The 17,610-nt window shown below is 45.9% G+C and overlaps 1 protein-coding gene across 4 annotated transcripts in view; it reads right to left on the reverse strand.

The window, feature by feature from the left end:
- Positions 1-17,610, reverse strand: part of CDH13 (cadherin 13) — a 980,082-nt gene that overhangs the window by 128,875 nt on the left and 833,597 nt on the right. For all 4 annotated transcript variants that reach the window (XM_070451475.1, XM_070451474.1, XM_020883418.2 and 1 more), the window contains one exon: positions 909-1,049. In XM_070451475.1, the coding sequence (XP_070307576.1) occupies positions 909-1,049 (141 nt within the window). The remainder of the gene's footprint in view (positions 1-908; positions 1,050-17,610) is intronic.

Below are 17,610 nucleotides of genomic sequence, written 5' to 3' on the forward strand. Positions count from 1 at the left end.
CTGCTACTTGTTATGCTTAAGACCTTGGAGACCCAGATTCTCCGAGCTTTAAATAAGCTCTCTGATTGCCTAAAAAATGTGGCTCATGAAGCCAACCTCACACGATCAAATGAGGCAACGGATTGCAGGTGGAGAGCCCTGAGGTGGTGGTGGTGGATATACAGGAAAGGTTTGGCAAATGAGGGGCTGCCATGACTGATTCTACGCTCTTGGTCAGTAAGAGGGGTGTTAAGTCCTTGGCTCTGGTCCTGACCCCCAAAGAAACCAAGACCGTCACATTGCCTTCAGGTGTATGGTGCCAATGACTTCTTATTCTGGACACGTATTTAGCAGCTGGATCTGGTCTTGCATACTCAGCCTGTCCCCAAACACTATTCCATTGGAATAGATGGAAAACACCAACCACGATCCATAATCATAAAAGCACAGGAGCTGCAAATAAATAACAGCTCTCCCAGACGAGCTAACTTGGTTGTTATTTATAAGCTCCTGGGCTGCCCAGTTATTGCCAAGAAAATCTGCTTTACCTTCTTGCTGCTGTTCTGTCTGGCCCCTCAATCTGTACTTGCTGAAAAAAATAGTTATTGTTATGCTAAAACCACAATAGGACTCCCATAATTCAGCACTAAATAACACCTGATAAAACTATGAAAGTGGCACTTTGGCATTAAAAGTTATTTTCTTATGGACTTTAACAAGATTCAACGCTTTTGAATCATAATGCTCTGGTACTTTCCACTTAAAAAAAGATAAAAATGTAGAAAACTGTTCTGGCAAAACACCATCTTCTCTCTACAAAGGAGGGCTTTTATGCTGCAAACAGGGAGCCAGCAGGGCTGTGGTTCACGGAATTAATGTTAATCAGCAATCATGGCCATGACCGTGAGGGGTGCTCAGCGGGGATTTACCTCTTTCTTGGTGAACTTTGGTGAGTGATCATTTTTGTCATCGATCATGATTGTCGCTGTGGCCGTGCCTGTTAATCCAACATCCAGTCCTGCCATGTCTTGAGCCTCAATGATCAGTTCATACTTGGGATTTTCCAGCGTCTGCGAGGCAAAAACACAACAGAGAGGATGGCATTTAGACTGGAGTCACTGCTCGGGACAGGTGGCCGGCCTGTGCTCAGCTGGCGCTGTGTGCCCCCTCCCTCAGGGCAGGCACCTGAGAAGGCCAGCACTCTCACCTGTGGTGGACAAACATACCTTTGGAGTCTCTCCAAGCAGGACAGTCCTTATACATGGACTGGAGTTGGCTGTGGGGATGGAATCTATTTTCTGTCCTTGTTTAAGGGGACATGTGATACATTCCAGAATGTTCCAAGTCCAGGGTTTGGGTACACATTGCACATTTGATGTTTATATCCATTATATGTCATTTCACAGTGGCCTCATGGAACTGATCTGGAATGAGGCTAAGTCTGATGATGAGATTAGGACAAAGAAAACAGCCTTAGGAACTGAACAGTCTGGACCAGGCATCAGACCATTCTGCTTTTCAGAAACCAGTATCAGTCTTTTCAACCAGCATGTTAAGTTGCATTTATTGTTCCCATTTTACAGGTGAGAAAACACCAACTGAGGTTTAGAGTCATTTATACTGCACTTCCTTCATGCCACTGTGAGTTGTTTTAGTCTTTTATATCATGTGAAATTTGAAAGATGTTTTTTAATCCAGTCATGATCTGATAAGTTTAACACAAAAGCAATACTGCACTGTTATCCCTCAATACATATGTAGTTCATCTGAATATTTGACAGATATTTTGCTATCATGTTTAAACACTCTCAGTTGATTCAGGGCTCAGTGGGGAGATGGGTGTGATCAGCTCCAATAGGAAGAATGCCTGAGATCTGGGACTATGCTGGCTCCTGACTGCAACTCTCCCCTGGATTCTGTAACACACCCTGGGGTTTATTCAGGAGGTTCTTCTTGGCCCTGAAGTCAGCCAGAATCGATTTTTGGGTTGCTTGCAATTAAAGTAAACTGTGGTGAAAACAGTTTTACTTGTTTACCCAATCCTATTTCTTTTGACTGTGGGGCGGCTTCCCAGGGGATGCTAGTAGTAAAGAACCCAGCTGCCAATGCAGGAGATGTAAGACATTCGGGTTCGATCCCTGAGTCAGAAAGATCCTCTGGAGAAGGAAATGGAAACCCATCCCAATATTCTTGCCTGGAGAATCCCACAGACAGACAAGCCTGGTGGGCTATGGTCCACAGGGTCGCGATGAGTAAGACAAGATCAAAGAGACTTAGCACGCACATACAGCTGGACCTTATCAACTATGTGACCGATTCTGGCCAACGGAATGTGGGCAGAAGTGATGGACTAATCTGGCCCCTAAAGCTCCCGCATAATCCTCTGTGTTTTCTATTTCCCAGAAGGAAGAAGCCTGGATCTGATCTCCATGTGACTGTGGTGCAGAGACTCTTCACTGACACGCTGTAGGCTGGGATGTGAACAAGAGACGAGCCTTTGCTCAGGGTTAAGGGAAGTTTATTACAGTGCCTGTCCTCCCCTGACTAATTTGAAGGCTATGTTTCCTGTTTGGCCTTATTTTGATGCCCATTTACCATCTCCCTAAGTGCATGACAAAGTTTTCAAGGGTAAGGACCATGCCTTTGACCCTGACACCCAGCTGGTACGCAGCACACAAGCTGGCCAACTTACTTTCATTATTGATAATGATGATATATTACTGTTTCCCTGAACTAAATTATATCTCAAAGGTCTGAGCATATCAGTGGCATTTCCAAACCAGAGCCATTTATTCTCAGGGAATGGCTCATCCTTTGGGGAACTCTAACTCAAGGAGATAGGATTTTATTTGGACCAAGAGAAGCACTGTGTCAAAACTGGGAGAATTAAATTGGCTACTCTGATTTTATTTTAAGCTATCTGATCTGTAAGACATATCTGAGAGTCAAGCTGCTCTCCTGGTTTGAATTCTGCAGTCATGCATTTCTATTGCATTTGCCATCTCCTCCTGGGTGTTGACTCACTACCAGTTAATATATATCCTAGAAACAAAAAGAAGATGGTGTGTCTGCAAGAAAAAGCCTCGGGTGTATCTCCGCAGCCACGGGCTGGGTTCACCGACCACACTGATTTGAAAACCAAACATTTTATCTTGAAAAAAAAAAAAAAGAATCAAACTGTGTCATTAAATATGGCATATAATCAATCACCGGACCCTTGATGTTTTACACAGCTACCTCGACTGCCATACGAGTAAGCATTTAACGGAACATTTATCACTAATAACAAGCATAATGGTAGCTGTGGGGGAAAATCAACGAGTAAATGTTACACGGAGAAAGGTTTGGCCGTTAACCCACTCGGTGCCCCCTCCTTCTCTTGCTCCAACTTGAGCCGCCCTCCGCACCTCCTTTCATACTTTGTCCAGACTGGATTTTCTTCTATTATACCCTACTTTTTCTTACTTTTGACCTTTCTATCCCCTCTTTCTCCTCTCAGTGAATTCATGCTCATTTTTGATGGTCATTCTTCATTGCATTGATGCTCCATGAAGGCAGGGATCTCATTGCATAATGGGGAGCTGACATGTAGGAAGGAGCAATCAGCATTTGGCCAGTGACTGTTACCTTGGCTCCACCTCTTAGAAGCTGAGTGAACCTGGTCAAGTTGCTTACATTCTCCTTGCCTGAGTTTCCTCACCTGTTCCAATGGGGAGAATAATAATACTTCTAGGATAAGTGAGGATGAAAACAGGTAATGTAAAGTGCACGGAGCCTGAAGTGTGCATGTGGATGCTGTTATTATGTAGTAGAATCTTTGGAAAGTCTTCAAAGGATGTGGCAAGAAGCTGAGGGAGGCCTACAAGAACAGCCAGAAGGAATGGAGGGTTGCCAACAACCACTGGATGGGCCTAGAACAGATCTTGCCCCAGGTATACCTCATGAGACAGAAACTCTGGACTAACACATGAATGGCAGCTCTGTGAGAGTACAGAAAGCAGAAGACACAGCTAAGCCACATGCAGACTCCTGGACACAGAAACCGGGAGATAGTAAGTATCTATGGTTTTAAGTTACTACATTTTGGAGTAATTTGTTATGCTGCAATAAATAAAAATACAGTTTTTTTCCAGCAGTAGGAAATCAAGCCTGAAAATACATTGGAAGGACTGACGCTGAAGCTGAAGCTCCAATACTTTGGCCACCTGATGTGAAGAGCTGACTCACTGGAAAAGACTCTGATACTGGGATAAATTGAAGGCAGGAGGAGAAGGGGATGACAGAGGATGAGATGGTTGGATAGTATCGCCAGCTCAATGGACATGATTTTGAGCAAACTCTGGGAGATGGTGAAGGACAGGGAATCCTGGTGTGCTGCAGTCTATTGGGTTACAAAGAGTTGAACACAACTTAGCGACTGAACAACAAAAATCACAATCTGTAATATTCTTGTTTATTGATTACTTGTTTATTGGCTATGTTGACTCTGATCACTTGAGTTCCGTGAGGCAGGGACCTTGGCTTGTTTAAAGTTTTATCTCCCAGCTACTAATTCAGTGCCTGGTACATTGATGTTATGTACTAATTAATCAATTATAATTGCATTTTTATAAAACAATGAATTACAAAGAGTGGTGTGCCCATAAATGTTTAGCAGCGTATGCTCCTGACTTGCAGCTTTGTACGTTTTGGTGGTTTAAATATTCTTAACCATGACTGCTTTCAAGCTACCAATATGATGTCATTAAGTGCATAGCTGGAAAGTGAAATACACAGTAGATTCCTATGAGCTGGTAAGACTTGGTTCCAGCTTATAAATGGTGCTTGAAGGGTCAAGGAAATCTCTAGGAGTCTTTTTCAATAGATCCCTTTGCTGACTAATATTAAAGGTATCGTTAATGAGAAATATTAACATGAGATTTATAGCAAGGATATAGTGCAGTTCATTAACTTATTTACTCATTGGTTTTGCCCAGAGAAGCTGAGCAAAGCAAGACTCCTTGTAGGATGGCACCTGAACAGAGACTGCATTCTTCTCCAGGTTAGCTGCACCTGACACCTGGTCTATAAATACTGCAAACAGATGCCTGAGTGCATTATATGGAGCAGAATGAGTTGCTGTCTGTCTGGGGTTTGATTTACCCACTCTGGCCATGTAAGACTGGGGCCAGGTAGTCCATAAATCCAGCAGGACCATGCATCCCTTTGTGAATGCTGCCCTCTTCTCACCGCAGGTGGGGAGGGACATTCCTCCACCTTCCTAGCCAACGGGGCGAGTCGGGTTTGACTTGTGTTTGTCTTTAGGCCTCCTTTCACCTTGTTGCTTGACGCTAATGTGAACATTCATGTACATGGCTGTCACCTGCTGTTTTCTTGCTGGCTGGGGTCTGGTGGGTAAGGGGAAGGCAGAGCTCATTTCCCCAGATTTACTGGTTGCTGACAGAGCCAGCAGGGTGGGGAATCCCACAGCAGGGGATGTAAACACTGCCTCTTAGACACATGCAGCTGGAATAATCTAAGTGATAGATTTTGGGTTGAGGGACACCAAAATCAAATAAAACATTTCCAGGTGAACTGGACCTCTTCTGATGTTACTGATGAGTCACAGTAAATAAAATGCTAAAGGCATTCATAACATACCTGGAAAAATCACTCCCTTCAGACTCAAGGCAGCAAATATTTGACATTCAGGTTGATCCACAGAAACATTTATATAGTGTCTACTAGGTTCCAATAGTTTTTTTGTTTGTTTATCTGAAAATGCACTGAAAGCAGGCTTTCAGTGAATTTTCAGATAAACAAACAAAAAGCAAGGATGTCAGTACGATGAGATAAGTGTTATAGATGTGTAGCAATTAAGGTCTGTGAGAAGGGAGTCAGGATGTGGGGTGCTGAGGAAGGCTGTGTGAAGGTTATTTAATTTACCAAATATTTATTAAGTACTTGGAGAAGGGAATGGCAACCCACTCCAGTACTCTTGCCTGGAAAATTCCATGAATGGAGGAGCCTGGTAAGCCACAGTCCATGGGGTTGCAAAGAGTCAGACACGACTGAGCGACTTCTCTTTCTTTTTCTTTCTATTAAGTACTTACTACACATTAGGCACTGTGCTAGACAGTAGCAACAAGTAAAGGGAGAGAAATCTGGTGCTAGGAAACTCTGAGGTGATTTCAGGAGAATAAGATGGGAGTAAGAAGAGTGCTGTGGTTGGTTTTGCAAAGGAAAGGTCACTTAGCCCAGACATTGGTGGGGGATGAAGGGACGGCCCTGAAGATGGGAATCTCCTACTGTGGGATTAGAAATGGGGTCATGACGTGGAAGTGAATTTCTGTGGAAGAAGATGAGAGACTATTAATCCTAAAACACTCTTAAATTCAACCACTTAATAACCATTTAATAAGGACTGAAGGCTGATTCTGAGTCTGTTCAGGACACCCTGGGAACAAGAAGTATAAAGTATATACTCTACTTTCAAGGAACCCACAGCTTGGTTGAAGGTAAAACATGTAAACTGGCTCCACAAGGCAGTAGGCAGGGTGTGCGGAACGTGTGGTCTGTAGGTTCAGATGTGAACGTTGCAGCTGGGAGGGATACTGTGGTTTTTACGTGGCTTCAGGTCCATGCAGGCTGGATCTGGGCTTTGAAGGAGGTTGTGAGGGCAGAGAATTCAGAGAGGAAAGAAGAGCCTGAGAACCAGCATGGAGGTCTAGCTAACAGGGCCACTGGTGTGGCTGCAGTCAAGGTCTGTGATGCGAAGAGACTATTGTTACTTGAGAGGATCTTAGACATCGCCTGGTCTATCCCCCTTCAAGGAACTCCCAGCCTGAGGGAACAGAGTGAGGGAATGTCCAGAAACATATGGCTAGTTTGGGGTGGATCTGAGCATGGGCAAGTACAGACCCCTAAAAGTTGAAGTAAAAGAAAATATAGTTAAAGTGTTCTTTCTCTATGGTTTTTATATATTTTTCTGTTTACTATATTATATATATAGTATACTCTCTCTATATATATATATATGTATATATATATATATATATACACACATATACATACACATATATACAATGTTCACTATATTAGCCTGTTTTTTCTAATCTTTTGGTCCTGAATTGCCATGGCAACATTACGCCTGGTACATAGCAGGTGCTTAAGAGAGACTGTCTCCATCGGTGCTTCTGGAACTTGCTTTGCTTGTATCAGAAGCTCCTGGTGGCTACATTAAAACACAGATTTTCAGCCCACTTATGGTGCTTAAAAGGAGGTCCCTGTGAGCTTCAGGAGGTCCTTAAGTGCTTTAGGAGGTCCAGAGAGGGGCCCAAGGATGTGCCTTTCCAGAAAGCTTCTAGGAAATGCTGCTGCTGCTGACCTGAGGTCCACACTTGGATTAGCATCATTCTGAATGAACACCTGACGAAATGCAGGTCAACATGTACCCTTAACTTAAAACTCACTTGTTTATGATGTAATTTAAACAAAAAATAGAAACTGAAGTTTCTTTCTCTGTGCAAAATTTTCCTTTTTTTCCCCTTTATAGAAAAAAATGTACTCCACATGAGACACTAACCAACACTGTGGTTGCTCCTCGAGCCTGCTTCGTCTCCCAGCGGAGAAGGCGATACAGCAACAGAGGGAGAGAGGCAGAAGTTTGAAGAGGCAGGTGGCAGAGTGCTGGACTTGAAGATGGAGAGATGGAGGAGGGGGCCACGAGCTAAGGAATGCAGGGCGCCTCCAGAAGGTGGGGAAGGCAAGGTGATAAGTTTTTACCCAGAGCTCCCGGAAGGAACCAGGGCCCCCGACACCTCAATTTCACCCCAGTGAAACTCATTTTGGACTTCCGACTTCCAGAACTGTGAGATGATAAATGTGTGCTGTTTGAGCCACAGACTTTGTGGTCTTGCTTCGGCAGCCACAGGGAATGGATGCGGCTTCTCTGAGGTTGCCCGTCAGGCATCCTGGGGAGCCGAGGTGCTGCCTCCCCACCCGCCCCGTGGTGCTCGTTGTCGCCAGCTGCCACCTTCGTTTCACTCCCAGCTGCCCCCCTTCCTCAGGACTGCCCACCTTCCCAGAATAGCATTCGCTGTCTTTCCTCTGGGAAATATTTCCATTTCAGTCCTTTGAAGTGTAATGTCAACCAGACCTTTCCTACAAACTCTGTCTAGTAGGAAGAGGAGATGAATTTCCTCCCATCTACAAAGGGTAAATACTGGATCAGTTTATTGGAGAATCTTCTCTTCAAAGTATATGGTTTTCAATATGTCACTTACTGAGTATTCATTACAGCCCTCAATGGAGGCAAGGACCCTGCCTCTAACTTGGTCCTGTTCTGCTGGGGACAACATCTGGCCCTCTGAGACACGCACGTCCCAGGACACTGCCTTTACGTGGCCACTGGGTTGTACTCCTTGAAAATAAACTGTGCTAATTTTAACCACTATGGGGAAAAGTCACACAGCCAGCCCAGTGCCTGGCACTCTCTGTTAATATATGATGGATGAGTAAATCAAAGGGTGGTGATGTGGACCGCCATTCAGAAAGCTTGGCTTCAGGGGTGCTCTTCTAGGGTGCAGAGATTAGAGGCCCAAAGGCGGGGCCTGGGCAAGGTTGGTCAGGCTGAGCAGGTCTCTAGAAGGCTGACTGCGCAGAGGGTCGGGGGCAAGGTGATGAGGCTCTGGCTTTCTGGAGCGAGCAGGGGAAGTCCTGCCTTGTTGGAGAGGCAGCCACACCGAGAGGCTTGGCTGGCTCTGATAATGGAGGACTGGGCTCCCCCACCTCGTGGCAGGCGCCCCAGGGCAGGCCCCCAACCTGGGCTCAGCTCCTGGCCTGTCACACCCTGACTGTATGAGCCAGAACGGGGAGCAAAAAAGGTGGGACAACCCGGTCCTCAGCAGAGAGGTTTGGACGGGAACGACCTTTCAGAGAAAGAGGGACCAGAGGATGTCGCTCAGAGGAGCCTCAGCAACCCCATCTGGGGGCTGCCTTGGGTGACCCTGGGGGGCTGTATCTGCCACAATATAAAATCAGGAAACCGGTGTTCCTGTCATCTGCCAAGTGCTCTCCAAAAGCAAATAGCTTTTCTTGGGTTTCAATTTATTACCATCTAAAATGTCATTCTCTGTATGGGTAATAAAAGATAATACGTTTTATGGTGGCTCCTTATGTTAAGGTTTTACAAAATCTGTTATTAAATGATCTGCATAGAATCTAAATGAATCTTACTAGGTTACAAGGCAGAGCAAGGTGGTGTTTTCCTTTCCTCTCCCCCTGAGCAAGTGCAGCTAAGAAGACAGCACTCTCTGCATGTTTCCTAATCACACAGCAGAAGGTGATGTTTTTAAGGTCAGACTAAAAATCGTGTTCTGCTGTGTAATCGGCTTCACAAAGTTATATGCTGGTCAAAACGTCCAGAAAATTCAATTACTGACTCCCAATGACAAAAGCACAAGAGCCCACCAAGGGTTGGAGGATGTTTCTAAAATTAGGTTCTAAATGCCTACGACTTGGAGCAATTGCAGCATTACCACCTTTGCCTGCTCTTGGTCCTCTGCGTGTGAACAGCCTTTTGCCCATTAATTTCAGGTGCTTAATCACTATCAGCTCCCCTACATAGAAAAGCGCAGTCTGAGTGGCCTTTGTCAAGCTTGATCCATCCCGGTTTCTTAGAGTCTGCTCCCATGCAGGTGTGATCTCTTAATCAACTCTGCCATCCAGGGTTACTTTTAATCAGCATGATGTGTTTTCTCTGAAGTTGAATGCATTTTTATGCAAAGCTTACTTGGGCTTAGAGTTCTATTGCTGTAATCATCCCAGGTAGCTTTAGAAACAAAGGACCCCACTGAGAGAGTAATGAATCAGCCCAGACGCCCACCCACTCCACCTGGGGACAGGAAAGCAATTCAAGATAGCGCTTTTATGCTGTCATTGGGTTACACTCTTTGAAAAGAGGTTGAACTAATTCTAAATCATCCGAGGAAAGACCACACAAGATGGATTCCAGTTACGCCACTGCTGTTGTTCCCAAAGCGAACTCACAAACCAGGCAGAAAAGGCAAGGAGGACACCCCGGCCGTGGACTCTTCTGGAAGGCTCTGCTGCCGTTTGCATGCCTGGCACAGGGAGTCCTGCTTTCTTCCTCCTGCACTATTTGGACGAGACCACCCTGTGCACTGTGATCTCCTGCCTGTTGGCAGGAGGCGGCTCTTTTGTGATCTTGGCTCCATCATTCATTTTGGCCGGAAATTGTCTTGGCTCTGCTGACAAGAGCTCAGCCTATTAACACCCTTCAATGCTAGTCGCCCTGGGAACAAGGCGTCAGATGTTACGACTTAACATTTGGTCTTGCCCTTTGCTGGCCCAGCCTCACAGAAAGACAGAATGTTGATAAAGACAAGTTGTGTTCTCCTCACAAATAATAAAACCCGCCAACATGCCCTTGCAGGGCTCCTTTCTATTTTGTTTTTAAAAACTAACAATAAGTAGAGTTTTCTGCATTCCTTTCAGCTCCTCTCAGGGGCCCGTTTCAAAGTGGCGGAGAATTGAGCTCTGTAGCCGGCGGAGCTGAGGGAGAGGGCATCTGAGCGCTTCGGCTCCACTCCCAGTGGGGTCAGACCTCGGCTCTGTGCCTCAGCCACCCTCCCGGCTCTAAGCCCCGGCCACGGACGGCCCTCTCAGCTCTGGGCCACCAGCCTCACTCCTTACCAGCCCAGCCGGGTTCTACTCACCCTCCGTCATTACAATAATCGTGGCCATGTCCATTGAGCACGTGTTATGGGCTAGAAATGGTGCCTAGCCTTTCACGGGATCCTCGTAACGTTCTACGAGGTGGCTAAGCCCAGCTCCTGTATCAGTGAGGATTCTGTTACAAGGACACACAGCCCTCACATGATGGAGCTGGGACCGGAACACATGCTGTGTCCACCGCCTACACTCCTAACTGCTGCACTCTGCGGTGCCCCCTTCAGCTCACAGCCCCTCCTGGTAGCCCCTGAATTCCACATGGGAACCTCTTCCCCTGCTGTTCACACCAGGCCTGGATGGGCTGGGCTTGAAAGGATTGGAGCTTTTCTCAGATGGGTCACCAGCTATGGGCAGCTCTGGGAACACTTTCCACCGAGTCTCTAAGTGTCTGCCTTCTTAGAGACCCCAGGATTCCCACGACTTCAGTGTTCCCACCCCCTTATTGATTCTGACAGCTCCAATTACCACCCGTCTCTCTTATGTCCAAATCCCTCCTGATTCCCAGATACACACTTCTAGCTGCTCGCCTGACATTTCCCCCTGAGCGTTCCACAGGCACTGCAAACAGAGCGTGTCGCAAAACAGACTCAGGATCCTTCCCGCCAAGCACACTCCTTCCCGGTCCTGGCTCACGGTGTCCCCTCCACGCAGGCTGCCACGAAGGACCCTGTCAGGACTCACCTTCACTGCTGTTTCCTGAGATGGCAGAATACAAACTTTGGAGCAGTTTGGGAAGGGGTCATAGGGTGCAGAGAAGGTAGAAAGAGGCCCTGGGTTAGCAGCATCATGCCATCAAGGGAAGAAAGACCACCCCGGCCAGCCCAGTACATGATGCCCCAGAAGCTGTAACCACTGACTGGGGTGGGGGATAGATTTATTTATTTATTTATAGCTGTTTAAACGACTATCTCTGTGTCTATCTATACACACACACACATACACGCACACACATACACACAATGTTTACAATGGTAACGTCAGTACAACAGAATTATAGATACATATTCTTTTTTCCCCCTCTTTTGGGTTATCTATATTTACTATATTTTCCCTACTAGAAAAATGTATGGCTGGGGTTACAAGGCAATACCTTACATTTTAAAAGTCACAGTTTTAAAAAGAGAAAATCAATTAAATAAAAACAACACCTCTCCAAAGTGATGCTTATGACTTTAGATCTATACCCTCAGAATATATTTTTTGTCTTTTTTAAATTGCACTTTGGACCCAGTGGAGGAAAACATATGGCCAAGAGCTGTGTAAAAACCAGAAAACACTGGTATAAAGTGGACCAGCATCGGCTGAGTGTTGCCCTGCCAAAGCAGCCTGACCTGCCCACGGTGCGGGCTGTGTCCCCCCACCTCAGAGCCCAGCATCCTGATTCCCTGCTGCTGGCCTTTCCCTCGCATCTCAGCGAGTCCTCCCCCGGCCCCAGGCTGCAGGCGAGGGACCTGAGACCCAGGGAGGGCTCATTCACTTATTCCTCAAATGCTGTCTGAGGGCCACCTGGGGCTCAGGTGTTTCTACAGCTGGTGGGCATAGAGCCACAGACAGAGTGCACAAAGACCATCTCCTCATGGATTTTCTTCTAAATGAGGTGACAGATTGTAATGAAACCAATAGAGATGGGAACTATGAAAAATATTACATAAGAAGGGGGAATGGAGAATTCTGAAGTGAGGGCAGAGACTCAGTTTTAAGGACGGTGAACTGAGAAAGTCATGTCTGATCAAAGCCACGAGGAGACCAGGGAAGAGCCAGCAGATACCCTGGGGAAGAGCTACTCAGATAAATGAGTCAGCAAGTGCAAAGGTCCTGGGGCATGTGGGGTGGATATTTAAATCTGAAATATTTACAAAGCACTGAAAGTATTTCTTGAGGACTGACTTCTGGTATTGTTGCTGCTCTGCTCTGTTCATGTTCAGGGCAGTGAGCACCTGTTGAAACTAGGAGCAAAAAGCATGCAGTTTTGGGTAGATGACTCGACTATAGGCTTTATGAGGGCAGAGGCAACACCTGCCTTTCAAACATCCTGTACTCATTTGTTGGCTGAACGAAGGAATCTAGATGTGATTTTTACAAAAGAGAAAACAATTTTCATCATTTCACAAAAATTAAAAAGCATATTTCCTTCAATGCCAGCTGAAATCCAATCTGTCCAAATTTCATTATAGATAGAAAAATCAAAGCCTAGAATTTTAACCACACAAAAGCATCTTAAAAATAAACAGAATAAGTGACACCCTCTGAGTGGAATGCACTGTCTTCCTTTTATAAACACTGACTCCCACAAACAGCGATCTGTCACCTAACAGGGATCTGCTCTGTTGCTCTTCAGCCCAGCAACCGATGCAAACATTTGGCAGTTCTCAAACTTCTCATTACAGCCGACTCCAACACCGTGGGACTTTTAATAAGAAAGCACAAAAGAAACAGTAAAGTGATGAAATGGACAGAAATGAGAATGGGGTGGTGCACCTGTCTTAGATTGAGGACCTTCCCAGATTCAACTTAACCAATTACCAAATCCATTAATTTCGCATCGTAAAATTGTTCACATCCAGCCTCCTCTTTCCATTCCATGCTTCTCCAGTTCAAGGCACAGAAAGTAAGCCTCTGTGGCCTCCCTGAGTGCCCTCTCGCCACCTCCGGCGCATTTCCACGACAGCTGCCTTTCCAATGCTCGACCCTGAGCGCTCTGCTGCCCCGCCTTGCACCCCTCCATGGCTCCCTGTGGCTCCCAGGATCCTCAGTTCTGTGGATTGGCCCCTGCAGCTGTGCCCCCTCGACTTGCGCTTCCTACCACGATTCCCCTCACTGGTTATCCACCGGCAACACTTCATCGCTGGCCATGGTTTCTTAACCCGACCAGGTGATCTCCTTCTCTCTGCCTCTGCCTCCCATTGCTGGGAACCTCCACCCACTGTGCCCCTGGGAGGCATCTATGTGTCAGCTAAGTCTCAGCTCCCAGGTTGTTCCTCTGTGAAGCCTGCCTGGATTCTGCCACAATCTACCTGGGAGTCCACTCCTCCATGCTCACACTGTGCCTTATTCCCGTGCACTTGGCTCCCTGCTGGCCTGTGAGCGTCTCAAGGGCTGTGACTCTGTGCCTGGTGGCATAGTTCTTGGACGTGATAGATGCTCAGTGAATACTTGTGATTGGGGAGAATGATCGAGTGTGACGTCTTCTGAGGAAAGTCTGAATCTTGACGAGTCACAGTGCCCCGGACCAGCCAGCATCCACCTCTTGCTGGGGTCATAACAACAAGGGGTGACGGAGATGGAGTGGCCTTCAGAGTCTGGGAGAGAGGTGGCCCCGAGCCACCCCTGACTATCTCTGTGGACCTGGACAAATTACTCAACTTTCTCAGTGCTTCCAGTGCCCCCTCTGAAAATGGAAATGTCTTTGTCTACCTTGAAAGCAAGGGGATGCCTGCAAAATTAGCACAGCATGAAGGGAAGACTACAAACTGGATGCATGTGTTGACCTTAGACCAATGAATCTCACGAAGCTTCAGTTTTATCATTTGTAAAAGAAGGGGAATAATAGTATATACCAGTGTTGTTGGGAGGACTAAATGGCATGATACACACGCAACACCCAACAGTGGACATTCGTTGAGCGTTCACCATTACTATGACAGTACCCAGGATGCTCTCTTATTGGACAGCTTCTCACTGAATTGTGCCAAGTGTTTACAAAGCTGTAAGCTGCTAGGAGTCAGGGATCAGTCATGTCTCTTCGTCATCACATCTGAGACCCCTGCCCACTGCCAGGCATGCAGTAGATGCTCATTAAACACAAGTGGACCAGTGCCTGCCCAACCGTTTACCGCCCCCTCTTCACATTGAACCCATCCCTGAGGACCCGGCTCAATCGTCTCCTTGCATCCTGAAGGTGGTCCCTACTTCCTGCTGTAGGACTTCTGCTCCTGAAACCAACAATATTTGCATTTCTCTCATGTTTTCCTATTTCCCTGTAACACAGTTCAGCCTGGAACCTACAATGGTTATTTACATTTTAACCAGTCTGGAAGATGAGGTATGCCCCTGTAGCCATGTCAAGTTCTCAATCAGCCAGCACTCACTGCTGCTCTGTACCCTTGAGCCCTCAGTCCCAGCATATTTCTGTTGTTGCTTAGTCACTCAGTTGTGTCTGATTTTTTCAAGACCCCATGGACTGTAGCCCACCAGGCTCCTCTGTCCATGGGGTTCTCCAGACAAGAATACTGGAGTGGGTTGCCATTTCCTTCTCCAGGGGATCTTCCTGATCCAGGGATCAAACCTGCATCTCCTGCATTGCAGGTGATCCACCAGGGAAACCCCAGCATATTTCACCACCAAGTAAAAGGCCCCATGGGTCTGAGGAATGGATTTTATGGTGTCTGAGAAAATCAAGAATGGCTGGACATTCTTCCCCATCTAGTAATGGCTGGCCACGGATATTTTCACCGATATACCATTTTAAACCTCATCATAATACTGTGAGGGAATAAAAAAACCTACTCAAATCCACCCAGCATAGCTCTCTGCAGTATTGAAGACTGATGCTGTTTAAGCCAGAGGCACCCACATTAAAAATAAATGCTTAGTCAGAGAATATTTAATAGCATAGAAAATAGTTTCTATTACATTGTTGAGAGGAAAAAGCAGTTTACAAAACTGTATGAATATGGAGATCCCATTTTTATGAAAACTGGACTTATCTCTGCACAATTTTAAACAGGGCAGGAGAATTATATATAGCAAGATATTAGCAGTACTTATCTTTGACTGGTGTGGTTGTACAATTTTTATTTAATTCTTTGTATTCTTTTCTAATTTTTTATTTTGGGGCCAAAACAAGAGCAAGTTACGTTACCAGAAGTGAAGTGCAAGGTTAAGGTGATCCTGGATGCATCTGTGTGCTTTTGGTGGGGGCGGATCACAGGCTGTGTGGCCCTGGACGTGGCCTCTTGGCTCTCTCTCCTCCACAAGCTCTGGGCACCAAGCAAGCCCAGGAGACCCAAGGCCCAGGCTGTGCTCAGAAGCAGACAACCATTTCCTTGAGCCCAGAAGTGATGGCCATTAGCAATTCTAACAGGGGCATCTGCGGCCCTCCTGTTATAATAGAAAAAGTGTACTAAGTAAAGATCGCAGGCCTCGCATCGCCCTCTAAATGTCAATGTGGAGCCTGCACTTTTATATCTCAGCAAACACGCAGGCTTCTCCAGAGAGCCCGACCCGACAGCTGGTTGGGGTGTGAACCAAGAATTAGCCTAATGTTAACTGGCCCTGAGGTGTGACATGGAGTCCTTTAAAGGCTGTGCTGGGAAACTTCTCTTTTCCTAGCTTTGCTTCCTTTAAGGCGGTCATCCATAAATCATGAGGAGGGTCTGGGCAGCTCGGGGGGAGGGCGGAGGGGGGGAGGCGGTTGGAGCTGTTTAATTCTTTCCTGCCCCAGTGCATCCACTATCCACATGATACCTGTGAATGCACCACAAGGTCTAATGTTTGGATGTAAATGAAAACTTGCAGCCCAAACAACAGACTGATTCTAAATACCCAGGTATTTTGAGAAAGAGAAATGAGCAATCAAACACAGGAGCACTTGGTTGTTTTATCCACAAATGCCATCTAAATATCTGGGTTAGTCATTTTGTCATTTAAAATACACTGAAGAGGACATTATCAAGGTGAGAAGACAATCTAAAGAATGGAAGAAGATACTTGCAAATATAACAGGGCCACTAGCAATTCTAACAGGGGCATCTGCAGCCCTCTAGTTACGATAGAAAGAGCATACTAAAACATAGGACTTGCATTCGAGCTGGAATCAAGATTGCCAGGAGAAATATCAATAACTTCAGATATGCAGATGACACCACCCTTATGGCAGAAAGTGAAGAGGAACTAAAGAATCTCTTGATGAAGGTGAAAGAGGAGAGTGAAAAAGCTGGCTTAAATCTCAACATTCAAAAAACAAAGATCATGGCATCTAGTCTCATCACTTCATGGCAAACGGATGGAGAAACAATGCAAACAGTGACAGACTTTATTTTCTTGGGCTCCAAAATCACTACAGATAGTGACTGCAGCCATGAAATTAAAAGATGCTTGCTCCTTGGAAGAGAAGCTATGACAAACCTCGAGAGCATGTTAAAAAGCAGAGACATTACTGACAAAGGTCCATCTAGTCAAAGCTATGGTTTATCCAGTATCCATGAATGGATGTGAGAGTTGGACCATAAAGAAGGCTGAGTGCTGAAGAATTGATGCTTCTGAACTGTGGTGCTGGAGAAGACTCTTGAAAGTCCCTTGGACTGCAAGGAGATCAAACCAGTCAATCCTAAAGGAAATCAACCCTGAATATTCATTAGAAGGACTGATGCTGAAGCTGAAGCTCCAATACTTTGGCCACCTGATGCAAAGAACCGGCTCATTAGACAAGACCCTGATGCTAGGAAAGATTGAGGACAGGAGAAGAAGGGGATGACAGAGGATGAGATGGTTGGATGACATTACCGACTCAATGGACATGAGTTTGAGCCAGCTCCAGGAGATGGTGAAGGACAGGGAGGCCTGGTGTGCTGCAGTTCATGGGGTCGCAAAGAGTTGGACACGACTGAGAGAATGAACAACAATTTGCAAAACATCTGATAAGAGTTTACAATTCAAAATACATAAAAAATACTTAGAAATTAACAACAGAAGATATACAACCCAATTACATTTAGGCAAAAAGACTCGAATAGATATTTCTGCAAATAAGATGTACAGTTGGCCAATAAGCACATAAAAAGATGCTCAACATCAATCGCCATTAGGAACGTGCAAGTCGAAAATCACAGTGAGGTGCCACGTCATCCCCCACCTCCCCCTGCCCAGGGGGATTTTAATAAAAAAGAGGAAAATAAG

This window comes from Odocoileus virginianus, chromosome 20, assembly GCF_023699985.2.
Source record: "Odocoileus virginianus isolate 20LAN1187 ecotype Illinois chromosome 20, Ovbor_1.2, whole genome shotgun sequence".
Lineage (NCBI taxonomy): Eukaryota > Metazoa > Chordata > Mammalia > Artiodactyla > Cervidae > Odocoileus > Odocoileus virginianus.